This window comes from Emys orbicularis, chromosome 2 (assembly GCF_028017835.1).
Source record: "Emys orbicularis isolate rEmyOrb1 chromosome 2, rEmyOrb1.hap1, whole genome shotgun sequence".
Lineage (NCBI taxonomy): Eukaryota > Metazoa > Chordata > Testudines > Emydidae > Emys > Emys orbicularis.
In genome coordinates, this window is record NC_088684.1 from 46,760,170 (window position 1) to 46,775,790 (window position 15,621).

Genomic DNA, 15,621 nt, shown 5'->3' on the forward strand with positions numbered 1-15,621 from the left:
AACAGTTAAGTGATTTTTGTTCTTTTGAACATTGTGCCCAGTCCTGCAATGATTACTCACGTAGGCCCCAATCCTACACTGGGATTCATTAGTGTAGACCCATCAGCTGTCTGTAGATCCCAAAGCAGGATTGAAGTCTTAGACCCTGATCCTGCAAAGACTTCTGTATGTGTTTAACTATATGCATTGTGAGTAGCTTCACTAAGTCAACAGGACTACTCATGGTATGTAAAGATAAGCAGATGTATAAGTCTTTGCAAAATTGGGGCCTGCAGTAGTAGCTACCCAAGGCCTTGATCCTGCACCATTGAAGTAAATGGAATTCTCATTATTGGCTTCAACGGGAACAGGATCAAGTCCCATACAACTAATCCCATTGGTTAATGGAACTACTTGTATGAGTAAGGCTTTTATGACTAGAACCTTTATTATAGGTGGAGCAGGTATCACTGCCTATTATTAAAGTTGTCTGACACATCCCATTATAACACCCTTTTATGAGTTGCTTATAATTTTGCCAGTTTTAACAGTTTGAGATGAAAATTTTTATGCTGGGTGTCTGCTTCAAGCTGAAGGTTTTTGTAAAATTTCAGCCAAAACAGTTCAACTATTTCTGAGAATGAGACTAGGAGAAAATATGATTTTTAACATTAGAGCATGGACTTGAAATTTTGCAGGGGAGCGGCCTTTGTGTCAGGGATGTGCTGAATCACAGTTCACACATGCTCTGTAAAGACTTGCTAGAGCTTAACAACTAACATATCTGAAGATTCCATCCTCAATAAGCATGCTCCATCCCTTCACAGCTCCCACATTTGACTAGACTGTACATGCACCAGCCCCATACAACAACTGAATATGCTCCATCCCCTCACAGGTTCTGCATGTGACTGGACTGTGCATGAACCAATTCCATCCAGCAACTGAGCATGCTTCAGCCTAGGCTGCAGAGCAAAGCTGGACTTCCCCTGTATTGGCTGCTTCCAGCAGCTGGGGTGGGACCACAGGGCACCGAAACTGAGAGCAGGCAGCCTGTTGACCCCCAAGTGGCATGGAGGAAGAAGCCATCTGGTTCAAGTGCAGAGGGGACAAGAACCACATCTAAGGAATTATGGAGGAGAGCTGTGGGAATAGATTGAGAGAAGGAGCCTGAGTCAGGAGAGTAGGACTGGAGGCTGCCTGTGGATGTAGACTAGGGACTGGTTGGGCAAGGAGCCAAGGAGAGAAATGGGGTTGGGAGAAGACAGAGAACCAGTGCTTGGGAAGGTGGGGGGAGGAGGTGGAGTTGAGATCAGATGAAGAGACAGTAGGGGGAGACTGGGACTATCAGGGCAAGGAGCCAGTGGAGATAGGGAATCTGGGGTGGGCGGGAGTGGTGAGGAGAAGGGGCAACTGGAGGCCATATCATAATTAAAGCTAAGATTTTGTCACATGCATTTTTAGTAAAAGTCATGGACAGGACGCGGGCAATAAACAATAAATCATGGAAGCCCAAGCCCTGGCGCCGACAACCCGAGCCCTGGCACCCAGGGCCGAAGTTGCAGAGGTCATGTAAAATCAGGGAATCTGTGACCTCCGTGACTGACTCGTAGCCTTAATCATAATGCATACACACAAGATTGCATAGGCAACCTTAATTCTGGCATTTCCAACTTTTGAGTGTTTGACTTTGCAACCCTTAATAATGTCCTTTTAACATATATTTTCCAAGTAATTTGTATAACAAAGGATGTATTGTAAATACTTGTAGATTTTTAAAAATTAATCATCACTAAGGCAATGCATAGAAGATGGTCAGTCATCATTTATGTAGATTTCCACAGTTTTCTAGCTGAAAATTAAAGAAATTAAGTTCTTGTTCTTGTATAAATATCATTTTCATTATTAAATTACATTAAAACTGGTTAGTTTTAATAAACACATATTTTTAAAAACCCTCAAATACTCAGTTTTTTAAAATATGAAAATCAAAACAGTTTAAACTAGAAAATTAATTCTTGTGCTGAATCTCATGTTATCCATGGCAATGCTTAATGTTTCAGTAACCAACAAACACCAATTAAAATGAACTATGATTATAACTGCGCTTCAGTAATATGAATCCACTTTACAGTGAGTCTTAGAAGTCCCAAATCAGGATTGGGGACCCATCATGCTAGACCCTATACTATACCCAATAATCTCCTAAATTTAAAGCCTCTCTTATCTACTCCAATGCAGAAACATGCCCAGGGTTATGCCAGTCTTATGTAACCCAGATGGCAGGAAGACTATCAATGAGAGGCTGAAGTTGCCTGCTATCTCCCTATCACAGGGGAGCATGAAGAATGTCAATAGGGGCTCAGACTAGCCTCAAAATTGGGTGGTGCTGGCCAGTGGGGGCAGAACCACATTGGCTGCTCCTGGACCTACCAATGGAAACTAAAATTGCAGTCCCGAATAGTCCATGTTAGAGGTTAGATGACAGCTGTAACCTGCCTCAGCAGCAATGCTTTCAAGACTTTCTGTAAGACTGGTTCTGACCAGGGTGGATAAAAATCAATGATTTTAAAAAAGAATTAAAAAAATCGTTTTTTATTTAAATCAGATTTTTTTGATAAAATGCTTTTTGAGGAAAAAACCTATCTAAAGATAGTTTTAATTAAGATACATTATAGCTCAAAGAGATCTCATCATGGAATAGGGATTATAAATTCTAATTCTATAGTATGAGACAATGTATTCATGTAATGTTTAAGAAAGGTTTTGTAAATGAATTCCAGTAGTTCATGGATTAGGGACCCAATCTTATGGGTTCCAGGGGCTTCTGTATAGATTATTTAGGTTAATCTTTCTATCTACCCAATGGGACTCAGTGCTCAGTCTAGAAGATACCATCAGAGATGCTTAATTTTGCAGTTTTCAAACTGTGGATTTGTGTCTCCAGAGATAACATGCTTGTTAACAGCAAAAATGTTCTTAAATAAATAATATATAGAGGTGTGAAATAACAGACCGCAACCCTATTGTCCCTCTGCAAATTTGTGTACACAAAGTCAATCCCTTACCTCTCGCTAAAAGTGAAAGTTTCAAAAAGTTCAATGAATAGAAGATTGTTGGGGGCGGAATAGATCTGGACAAGGAGAAGAAGTCTGGAGATAAATGTGAGAAGGGAGGGACAGGCAGTAGAAACAAAAGTGAAACTGTTTGAGCAGCATATTCCAGAAGTCTTGAGGTCTTTCTGAGTATAGCCTTCATTGATTTGAGATCTACCATACCATTCTCTCACTAGAAGGGAAAACCTATAATGGCAGCAGGCTGTAAAAGAGACCCAATTTGGGAATATTTTAATGAAGTTCCTCTACCTGTGGGTCAGACAGGCATGCGTGCAAAATGCAAACAGTCCAACAAAGAAATGTAAGACCTGGTTGCCCGAATGAAACAACATCATGAGAAGTGTTCCCTCTCAGGAGGAAGCTACGTTGAAGAAAGGAACATATCTGAATATGCAGGATATTTAGGTTGGATAACTTTTTTATTTCATATTTCTTTCTTAAGGACTGCCTGTCTTCCTTCTGGACTATTCTTGAATTCTCATGTTTGAGCAAAAAATATAGTTGTTACTCTATGGTACTATCATTTTAGATGCAGTTGTGATAAAAAAATAAATAGCTGAAATAGATAGATCTTCCTTTTACAATTTCACCTTTAAAGCAGTACTGAGTGTCAGTGAATGCAATGAGTAATACTAAATGAGCAGTATGGTAATAATAATTAAATAACTGCATTGACTTATTTTGTTTTGGAGAATCCACCCTCAACATACTGGATTCTGAAGACTATCCACCTTCAAGATCACCATCATTTTCTATAGTTTCAGAGTTATCTGCCAATGATAGTGTTTCAGTCACATCATGTATGTCACATAGCCACAGTATATCACCTGTGGCAAAAAGAAAAAAAAAATCTCCATCATCCAGAAACAACCAGAGATAAGTGTTTGATAAGAACCAGCAGATTACAAAAAGAGGTAATTGATGAAAAAATTGCTTGCTTTGTTTATGCAACAAACTCTCCTTTCTGTATGATTGAGAACCCAGACTTCATTAACATGGTTCAGTCACTCAGGATACAGACCAGGATACAGTCCACCCAACAGAGCAGATGTCGCAGGCAAATTGCTTGATAAAGTGTATGAAAGAGAAATTGAGCAGTGTGCAAAAGGTCTAGAGGGTGAAATTGTTAACCTGAGTCTTGATGGGTGGAGCAATGTCCACAATGATCCTGTTGTATGTGCTTGTGTGACAACAGAAAAAGGGAATGTCTTCCTTACAGAAACAATTGATACATCAGGAAATGCACACACAGCAGAATACTTACAAGAAGTAGCAGTAAAAGCTATAACAAACTGTGAAAAAAAATTAAAATGTCTAGTACGTGGCTTGGTCACACACAATGCCACAAATGTATCCAAGATGAGAAGAAATTATTTAGAAGAGAGTTCCAAGTTAAGAACATATGGTTGCAGTGCTCATTTGATGCACCTCCTAGCCAAAGACTTCAGTGTTCCAGAAATAAAGGCTAATGTTGTTGAAATTGCAAAATACTTCTGTAACAACCACTTGACAGCAGCTGCTCTGAAAAAAGTGAGAGGAACCAAGCTATCTCTCCCAGAAGAGGTGCAATGGAACTCAGTAGTGGACTGTTTTGAGGACTATATCAAGAACTGGCCTAATCTGATGACAGTTTGTGAACAAAATCGTGAAAAAATAGATGGCACTGTCACAGCCAAAATTCTCAACATTGGGCTTAAGAGAAATGTTGAACACATGCTGAGTATCCTGAAGCCTATTTTTGTAGCCTTGAACAAAATGCAGGGAAATAGCTGTTTTATTGCTGACACTGTTGAAATTCGGAAGGAACTGAGTGAGATCTTAAAAAGAGAAATATGCAGTGACAGAGTTAAATTATAAGCATTAAAAAAAATGAATGGGACAAGCACTATCGCCAGCTCATCTTCTTGCAAATATTCTCAAATATTCTCAGGGTCAAATCTTAACTGCTGAAGAAGAGGAATTGGCTATGACATGGACATCCAGCAATCATCCCTCCATAATGCCAACTATAATAAACTTCAGAGCTAAGGGTGAACCACTCAAGAAATCTATGTTTGCTGATGATGTTTTAAAGGAAGTCACACCAGTGAATTGGTGGAAGTCACTTAAGCACGTGGATTCAGAGACTGTTGAAGTGATAATCTCACTTTTAACAGCAGTTGCTTTTTCTGCTGGTGTAGAAAGAATATTTTCTTCCTTTGGACTAGTTCATTCCAAATTGAGAAATTGTTTGGGACCTGAAAAAGCAGGAAAGCTTGTTTTTCTTTTCCAGATTATGAACAAACAGGAAAATGAAGATGAAGATGACTGAGTTAGCTGCAGAAGCCAATATTTTAAGTTTCTCATGTTGACCTGGCTGACATGGTCATTTTTTTTTAATATTTCATTTAACTATTTTAGTTAAAAACAATTTTAACAAAAACAAACCTGATTTTAAAAAACTTGAATGTTTAACTAAATTCAAAAATTCATATGCTTGTTTTGTTAAAATATTGTATGTTTGCTGTTGAAGAAAAAAATCCAGAATATATAACGTTGTTCTTTTAGTTAAATAAAACAATTTAAATGTCTGTCTGGTGATGTTCTCCTCCTAATAAAGCATGGCAAGAAAATCCTCCAAATATTAATGATTAGCCTATTGAATTGGAGATAGTTCACCTCCCAATGACTTCATAAATATCTGCTTCATTTACCTTCTAAAAATGAAACCTACATCTATTTCTGAGTTGTAAAGAATATATATTAAGGTTATAACAACCAACAAGAATGCACTTTTATGTAGAAATCCATGATCAAATCAAGTCTTCCTGACTAGTGATTTAAATCAATTTCATTTTGATTTTAAATTAAATCCACCCTGGTTCTGACCAGAAGAAAAAGTGTCTTTACTTGGTTATAAGTTTGTTTTAAAGAAAAGGAAATCTTATATTCCTGAAGTAAATCTGGTGATCGAAGTAACAAGTAAAAAAGAACACAGTGAGGCAAAGAAAAGAATTCAATATTATAAAGAAAGTCTGTGGCAGAAAATATCTGCACACTTATCACCATGAAAATCTAGATTACATACTAAAGTAAATATTCTGGGGCAGTTTGCAGTCTGCCTGGTAAATAATATCAAAATTTAGAACTCCTCCACAGCAGAGCTTGTGGAAATGTTTTTGTAATCATATAAGTTAATGTTTTGCTTTTTCAGTTAGCTATTTACTAGTTGTTTCATTTTGGCAAAGTATTTTTCTCTTTTTTTCCCCATACACAATGAATTAACCAAACTACAATAATCTTTTTCCATATCAAAGACAGTTTTACTATCTGACTGCCATCCACTTCCAGAACTTTTACATGAAGATAATAAAAGTCAAATGCTTTTGCATAGGATGACATTTTCACCACTCACTTCTCAATCCTAAGAGTCTCAACCTGCATCAGAACCAAACACCAAAAAACTATCATCTTACCTCGTTGGAAAGATCACGCACATTCAGGAAGCCTTCTCAAACAACATGGATCCACTCCACCTATCACCACCAGCCCACATGCATTCCTAGAGTTCAGTACATTCACTCATCAAGAAGTTCTGGACATTGCATGAGTGTCAACCTGAAACTTGTGAATCCAACCCATGATCTTCCTGGCTTGTGAAAGAGTCAAGAGCAACTGGTACCATCCCTGACTGAAATAAGCCAATGTCTCATTCAGAAAAGGAATCTTTCCTTCCTACTTCAAACATACAACAGTCCAACCAACACTGAAGAAACCTACCCTGGACACATCAGTTCTAGCCAACTACTGCCCAGCGTTAAATCTCCCATCCCCCCAAGAAAACTCACAGAGAAGCTAGCTAAAGGCCAACTACAATCTCATGTAATTGAAGCTAATATTCTAGACACAGCACAATCTGGATTCAGGCCAGGCCATGGAACTGAAATTGTTTTGGTGGCACTGATCTCGTCAATGGATAGGACAGACATCTATTCTCATCCTATAGGACCTCTCAGCAGAATTCAACATTGTTGACAATAAGATGCTCCTGTCTCACCTGAGAGAGGTGACAGAAGTCCAGGGTAATGCACTAAAATAGTTTAAATCCTTCTTGGAGGGACACATCCAATGAGTCGAGATAGGAAACTGCAACTCCGCCACTCAACCCCCTCACTTGTCAAGTCTCACAAGGATTAATTTTCAATCTGGTCCTTTCCAGCTTCTACCTGCAGTCACTAAGTGAACTATTCAGAAAACACAGACTTAAGTGCCAGCAATATGCTGATGACACACAGATACACATATAACCACACCCCTACCATCAAGATGGCCATGATGGATGCAAGATGGCTCCTGGATGCGAACAACTGGCTGAAGCAGAACCTGAGCAAGGCAGAGGTGATGCTAGCGGGCAGAAGAAAATATTTTCAAGAGTTTTCAGCCATGGTGAAGTCTCCTTTGGTTGAAGGTACATACCCACAATTGCTCAATTCAGTCTGATGTTTAGGAGTACTTTTAGATTGCTTGTTGACACTAAACTTTCACATAGCAGCATCCACAAACAACACTTCCTTGCCATCTCCAGTTGGTTGTGTCCCATTCTGGTGGACAATGACCTGGCCTTAGTTATTCATGCTTTCAGGATCTCTTGGCTAGATTACAGCAATGCATAATACCTGGGCATGAAACCTTCAGTGCTCAGGAAACTCCAGCTGCTATAGAAAGCTGTAATACATCTCCTCAGTAACATAGGCTACTACAAATACATTAAAACCTGTACTACCCTTAAAATCTCAAATCAAGTTCAAGGTTTCAGTCCTTATCTTCAAGACACTCCATGATTTGGGCCCAGGGTATCTCCAAGATGAAGACCATAGTCAACAACTTCACTCCTTTGACACAATGGACCTCTCTACAAAGAAGATAAAGCTCGTTTGTGTGAAAGACAACTTTCTTGGGGGCCAGACTGAGACTGTGGAATGAACTCCCCCCCAGGAATTAAGGACCATCACAAACTTCACATTTCTTTGACCTTGCCTAAACTAACATAAATACATAGCAACATGTATATTAAAAACATCCTAGCAAAATAAGACTCTCCACTGTATGCATTTCTCCCTCTGGGGAGCAGATGAGAGAACACACAATACATGGCAGATGGTAGTTACATCACTAAATGCACCACTGGAAAGTGATCAGATACTACTGTGATGAGGAGTGTGGCACACAAACCCATGTAGAATACAATGTTCTTGCAAAATCTTCATATTCAATGTATATTACAATGTAGCGAAGGGTTCATTGTAACTGCACTTGCAACAACATACTAAGCATTACGTTAGTGTTATCTCATCTGACTTTTGTGGTTTCTCAACCTCAGGAAGACCAATTACAGACCTAATTATTCTCTTACCCATTCCACTCAACAACAAATGGTGAACCTATGCCCTCTTATTCCATAGACAAATGTACTTAATATTTATCCATTATCTCTAATATTACTCCTGGGGAATTGTGTGCCAAAAAATTTAAACTGCCCAGTCCATCCCCTCCACCCCAGGAGCAATTTAAATTTCTATCAGCTGCTCCGGGCGCCCAAACCAACCTGCCTGCACTTCCGGGGAGGGATGCGTGATCACTCGTGTCTCTTCCCTTTGCTTCCCTGTCAGAAGTCAATTTTCTGTGGGGAAGGAAAGAAATCTGCGGAGGACATGAATTCTCCACACGCGCTGTGACGCAGAATTCCCCCAGGAGAATAATTTATCAGTGTCCATTTGCACATTGTACTGAGGCACTGGAAAATGTCTCATCAGAAGAAACATACTGGAAGGGTAAAACCTGGTAAAAGTCAAGTGGAGAGCTAGTGGCTGCTGCTTCTGGTTAGAGCCCTCTGAGCTCTGATCTGGTTTTGTTCACTTTTACACAGCTGTTTAAAGGGAGAGAGACAGATGGGTTTGTTTCAAGATTTGTAGGTTTCATATAAAACAGGTTTTATGAAACCTAGTACTATAGGAATGTTTGAGAAATTGTGCTTAAAATATTACCAACATAGGTAAGCTTGAATTTGAACATTCCACATTTTCCACCTACATATTTTTTACAACCCACAGAGTGCAGCATTGGGCTAATGTAAAAGCACTAATAAGTGAAAATAACTGGTCTATTTCTATTTTCTGAATATAAAACAAAAAGAAAAAAATCATGAATGATTAAAAGTATTTTATTTTTATAAAGACATTAATAACAATAATCTAAAATAATATTTTCTTGCTAATGTTACTATTTCTTTTTATTTGTAATGAGTCCTTTTAAATATAAGCTCCCAATATGATTTTAAGAAGTCAGTTTGGGCCATTTTCACTATATAGAAGTTGTCAACTAAAATATATTAACTTTAGATACTTTGTGCTCCCATTGCATGTGCACACATCAGCAAGGTGGAGTAAAACAGCCACCAGAAAGAAACTTTTATGTATTATAGGACATTAAGAAAAAATATATTGCCAATCCTATATATCCTTGCCTCACAGAGCCTACATTCAGATGAAATGACTAACATCTGATGACAATCAAAAGGCCTCCTCCACAAATTTGTGAGTAACACAATACACACTATTCATTCTTTTGCCAGGAGATATCCCATCACTCTAGTGGAGCTCTAGGCACCTAACCTAATATGGAGGAGCTCAATATTAGATTCAACGCTAGATCTACTATGAAAGCAAAACAGTATTTCGATATTTACATTAAACTGCACATTTCAGATATTCCTGCTAAAACTCAGACATCTCAGTAATATACATGAAACAACACAGAACTCTTTAGAGATGATTTTGAGAAATTCAAGAAACTCAAATCAAGATTTTGTTCAGAATCAACTGAGAATCAATAAAATTTTCCCAGACTGTGTGTTTTCTGAAGCACCAAAATCCTGGTAATCAGAGTTGTAACAGAATATCCCCGTATACAGACTTATTTTTTACATTTTTTCTAATGCATACCAGATTTTCAGATTTTTACCTGATGCACTGTCAATTCTTAAACTTTTTCTGGAAGAAATTATTTCAAAAATAATGCTAGCAAAGCTCTTTTTTTCTTTCCTTATGAACGCCAAAGCTTTAAAACGCTCAAACTCTCTACCTCACAAACTGCCTTCAATGACCACTTTCCTGATTTTCTTTTACATATCTTGGTTACAAAAAGCTAAGTGAGATGCTCAAAACCTAATCTAATATATATACCCTAAAAATAGAACATAAGAAGTGACATTTTGACCGTGAATCTTTTTCAGGGCTGAAAGGAAGAGAAATAAAACTAGACTAGCTGAATTTTAAAAAGGAATTTCAGAGAAAATGTGAAGATGGGAAAATGAAAGGCAAGTAGACTGGGAGAAAACAAAACTGGGAGAGTGGGCACATTTAGAACATGGGTTTAATATACTTTGGCCACATCCAGGCTTGCCAGCCAAACGGAAACAGTAACTGGTTTTGATTAAAGTATGTCTAATGCTTAGAATCTTAGCTCCCAACCAAATGTATATGGGACTTTCAAGTCTTATTGGGCCCAATGTTCAGAACTGCCTCCACGCAAGCACACATACAATTGCAGTAACTGCTTATGTCCAAACAGTCAGTTATACATCTATGTAATTACTTATGCATGCTAGCACCAACTGTCTTTGTGCCACCCATGTAACGCTGTGTGCAATCACAGTAAACACATGTACAGTTAAGCTTGTAAATTGTTCTGGAGCTCTTGGGTACTGAACAGAAAAGTTAAATAAAATAAAATGTTATTATGGTGGAGCAGTAGCTAACAATCAGAAACTAGAAAATGGTAGAGAATGTAAGAGTTGGTATAAGGAGTGTGAAATGTAAACAAGAATGGTCATATTAATGAAGAAACACTGGGTAAATAATATTTACACAAAGGTAGAAGTAGTGAGGATTTTGACAGATGACGTAGCGGGCTTGGAGAATCCACTACTTCAGACTCATTTATTAAGTTCAAACTTATTCATAGATTAATAGACTTTAAGATCAGAAGGGACTATTATGATCATCTAGTCCAGGGATCGGCAATGTTTGGCATGGTTTGTTTACCTGCCGCATCTGCAGGTTCGGCCGATTGCGGCTCCCACTGGCCGCGGTTAGCCACTCCATGCCAATGGGGGCTGCGGGAAGCAGCGTGGGCCGAGGGATGTGCTGGCCACCGCTTCCCGCAGCCCCCATTGGCCTGGGACAGCGAACCGCGGCCAGTGGGAGCCGCGATCGGCCAAACCTGCGGACGCGGCAAGTAAACAAACCGGCCCGGCCCGCCAGTGGGCTTACTCTGGTGGGTCGCGTGCCAAACATTGCCAATCCCTGGTCTACTCTGACCTCCTGCACAATGCAGGCCACAGAATCTCACCCACCCATTCCTGTAATAAACCCCTAACCTATGTCTGAGCTATTGAAGTCCTCAAATCATAGTTTAAAGACTTCAAGGTGCAGAGAATCCTCCAGCAAGTGACCCATTCCCCACGCTGCAGAGGAAAGCGAAAAACCACCAGGGCCTCTGCCAGTCTGCCCTGGAGGAAAATTCCTTCCCGACCCCAAATATGGCGATCAGCTAAAACCTGAGCATGTAGGCAAGACTCACCAGCCAGACACCCAGGAAAGAATTCTCTGTAGTAACTCAGATCCCACCCCATCTAACATCCCATCATAGGCCATTGGGCATATTTACCGCTAATAGTCAAAGATCAATTAATTGCCCAAATTAGGCTATCCCATCATACCATCCCCTCCATAAACTTATCAAGCTTAGTCTTGAAGCCAAATATGTCCTTTGCCCCCACTGCTCCCCTTGGAAGGCTGTTTCAGAACTTCACTCCTCTGATAGTTTATACTTCTTTATAGAACAGTTAGCCCCACAAACCAACTACCTTGAAAAATAAAATATTTAAATAAGTTAAATTAAGTCTATACACTAAACAAGACAAGGTATTAAAAATGCTGTCCAAGGCCATGTATAGGTCACAGAAGTCACCATGATGTTTGATGATGTGGGAAATAATACGCTTGAGGTGATTTCCACTTATAACTGCTTCAGTGTTTTCACTGAATTCATCTACAAACCTTCCTTATGTTTACACACTCTACTTCTGCTATAAAATATATAGTGAAGATTTTCCAAGAAGCACAAAGGAAGCTCTGATTACTTGGAAAAAAACTAATGGACTCCACCTATAGGTTATATTCAGATTAATTTGGATGTGATACAACAAATTCTGTAAGATGTGGCGGAAGTGTGAAGATAAATGAAATAGTAGTTTGAAGTTATGTGGTCTAAACCAAGCAAAAATGGACTATAAGAGTTTAAATGACTATACAGAGAATCAGACAAAATTAGCATTACAAAAAGTTACACAGAAAAATCTAAGAGAGAAGTTATTAAGGGAGACAGTCATATAGGGACTAGAACAGGAGACTGGGAATCAGGAGACCAGGATTTTTATTCCACGCCTGCTATTGACTCATTATATGACCATTAGCAAGTAACTTAATTTCTGTATCTCAGCTGTACAGTCTTTAAAATAGGAATAATCCACCCTGGTAAAGTGCATTGAAAGAGTAAAATTACTATTTGCTTGATAAATTGACAAATCAGGTGCGTACATTTGCCACAAAATAATAAACGTGTTTTTCTTTCTTTACTTAAATGCAGTAATACATTTAAGGTTTTAAAACTATGTGCAAAGTTTTCAGGGGATACATAGACTTGTAGGCACTTTATATAACTGTTCTATAGAGATCTGATTGGTCCTTCAAGTGAGATTTGCAAGCAAGGCTGACAAAGAAAAAACACCTAAAATAAAAGAGACCAGGATGCTTGAGCAGCTATATATTTTCCCTGTGCCAGAGCTGGCCTTGCCTATTCTGATCTAGCAAGATACTGAGCACATTACAGAAGGGGCTGAGAAGTTACAGGACAGACCCTCTGAATGGACAGCTGATTTGGAGAGTCAAAGGAGGACACAGCGTCCCAGGTACAACACTGGAATTCTAACTGTGGCATATTAAAGAAAAAAACCAATTAAAAAAAAGACAAAACTAGAAACCAATTAGAGTCAAAAGAGTAAAGGACTGAACACAGCAGCAAAAAATATGTATTAGTAAAAGACAAACATACAGCTGATTTCTAGGGGCAGGAGAACAGAACAGGCTCATTATAGGACAAGAGCAGCAAAGTTGTTCAGAGGAGTCACAGTAGTGGGAATTGTCACAAACCACAATGGTTTTAGGCTGAAAAAATCTAATACTCAGTTCTATATTGGGACACGGGTGCCAGACACTAGTGTAGATACGCTGCAATTATATAAACCATAATTTGCATGCAGATAGTGCAGTTTTCCTCAGTTTGAAACTGGGCTGATACAAGTCACTTTTTACATGGGTGAATGCAATGTTGTCTACATTAAGTGGTTTCCACCAGTGTGCAACTACATCAGTCAGCTACACCAGTACAAACAACCCACATGTAAACATGGGTTAAAAATCAAACTAAACTGAAAACATGCCCAGGAACAAGCTAAAAATAAGCTAGGTAACTGAAGGAGGAGGGCAGAGAAATCATGACGTTACCCCCACTTGTAGGAATAACACAGCAAGTCTTTTCTGAACAGTAAGTGCTGCGTCTGGACAAAACTCTTCCAAAACATGGTCTGCAAAAGTACCATAAGTAAACAGACCAATCTATTTTGTTGCTCTGACTGTAAACTGTAAGCTATTTTAGTTAAACTGTATTGAATAGTACTGCTCCCAAGACCAAAGGTTGGTAAAAGCCTTGCTGTGCACCAGCAATATTTATCCAGCTAGAGAATGGAAGGTTCCACTGACTGCTTGGGAGGAGGGGGATAAAAATTACACCATGTATGTATGGTGAGGTGAAGGTGACTCTGCCTATGGAAGTTATACTGGGTTGGTAGAGAGGGAAATGGAGGGCTTTCACTGTGTTCCTGGAGGAGAGAGGAGAGAAATGGAGTGTGTTTCCAGTATTGTAAACTCTCACAATTTTATCACAAGTCTCATGATATCTGTTGGCATTTTTTCTAAAGCCCTAGCAGCTACTGAAATCAAGACATTCCATGAGAATCCCAACTTTAATTAAAAAGTAAATTTCTAGCCCTCAAGGTGGCAGAGAAAAACATGAAACAATTAAGCAAGTGCACCCTAAAGGCTAAGAAACCAAGAGGCAAATAAAAAGAAACCACAACTTATTTATTTTTTTAAATTTCATTATTATAAGCAAATCTCATGATTATTTTAAACACTTGGTGGGACTGGCAATGCTGGAGGTCACTGTGTTTTAAGGGGAAAATGGAGCAAGGGTTAGCACTGCATCCAGAGAGAGGGGAGATGAGTTGGGTTATGCTGGTTCCTGAGATACAGTTACACAGTGTGCCCTGTGGGGAAGGAGAATGGAAGATGGGGATGGGTTACCCCATGCCACAGCCACAATAGCAGCATGCGTGTGCCAGAAGACAGCAAGGGTACACTGTTTCCTAGCCATGGGGGTAGCATGTGTGTGCCAGTGGAAGAGGCGTTACACACTGTGCTCGGGAAATGGGGGCAGCCTGTGGGTGTGGGGTGTGACATGCTGTGCACTGGCCATAGGGACAGCTTGTGGTTGTGGGTGCAGGGTGTGTGAGACACGCTGTGCCTTGGCCATGGGGGCAGCCTGTGGGAGCAGAGTGACACGCTGTGCCCCGGGCCATGGGGGCAGCCTGTGGGTGTGGGGTGTGTATGTGTGTGTGACACGCTGTGCACTGGCCACAAGGATAGCCTGTGGGTGCAGGGTGCGTGTGTGTGTGTGTGTGAGAGACACGCTGTGCCCTGGCCATGGGGGCAGCCTATGGGTGCGGGGGAAGGGAGGTGACACACTGTGCCCAGTGGATGCGGGGGGATGACACACTGTACCCTGGCCATGGGGCAGCCTGTGGGTGCGGGGGAAGGGAGGTGACACACTGTGCCCTGAGGGTGCGGGGCGGGTGTGACACGCTGTGCCCTGGCCAGGGGGGTGGCCTGTGGGTGCGGGTGAAGGGAGGTGACACGCTGTGCCCTGAGGGTGCGGGGCGGGTGTGACACGCTGTGCCCTGACCAGGGGGGTGGCCTGTGGGTGCGGGTGAAGGGAGGTGACACGCTGTGCCCTGAGGGTGCGGGGCGGATGTGACACGCTGTGCCCTGGCCAGGGGGGCGGCCTGTGGGTGCGGGGGGAAGTGACACGCTGTGCCCTGGCCAGGGGGGTGGCCTGTGGGTGCGGGGGGAAGTGACACGCTGTGCTCGGGCGGAGACGCGGGGGTGACACCGGCCGGCTGCGTCGACGCGGGAGGGGAGGGAAGCGAAGCATCGACTCCCCGGCCGGCCGGGAGCTCCGCAGGGGCGGGGAGGGGGTCGCCTTACCCGCGACGTGGGAGGGAAACGCGCGGCCGCACCAGCCCACTGGCCGCACCACCACCCCGCCCGGACCGCCATGGCCCCAACGCTGCCGCTCCCTCGGCCTCCGC

The 15,621-nt window shown here is 41.0% G+C and overlaps 1 protein-coding gene across 1 annotated transcript in view; it reads right to left on the bottom strand.

Annotated features, from left to right (window-relative positions):
* The window catches only part of DECR1 (2,4-dienoyl-CoA reductase 1), a 34,735-nt gene extending 19,114 nt beyond the window's left edge, over window positions 1-15,621 (bottom strand). Inside the window, exon 1 of the mRNA XM_065399093.1 lies at window positions 15,518-15,621. Within this exon, the coding sequence (XP_065255165.1) occupies window positions 15,518-15,589 (72 nt within the window). The 5' untranslated portion in view covers window positions 15,590-15,621. The remainder of the gene's footprint in view (window positions 1-15,517) is intronic.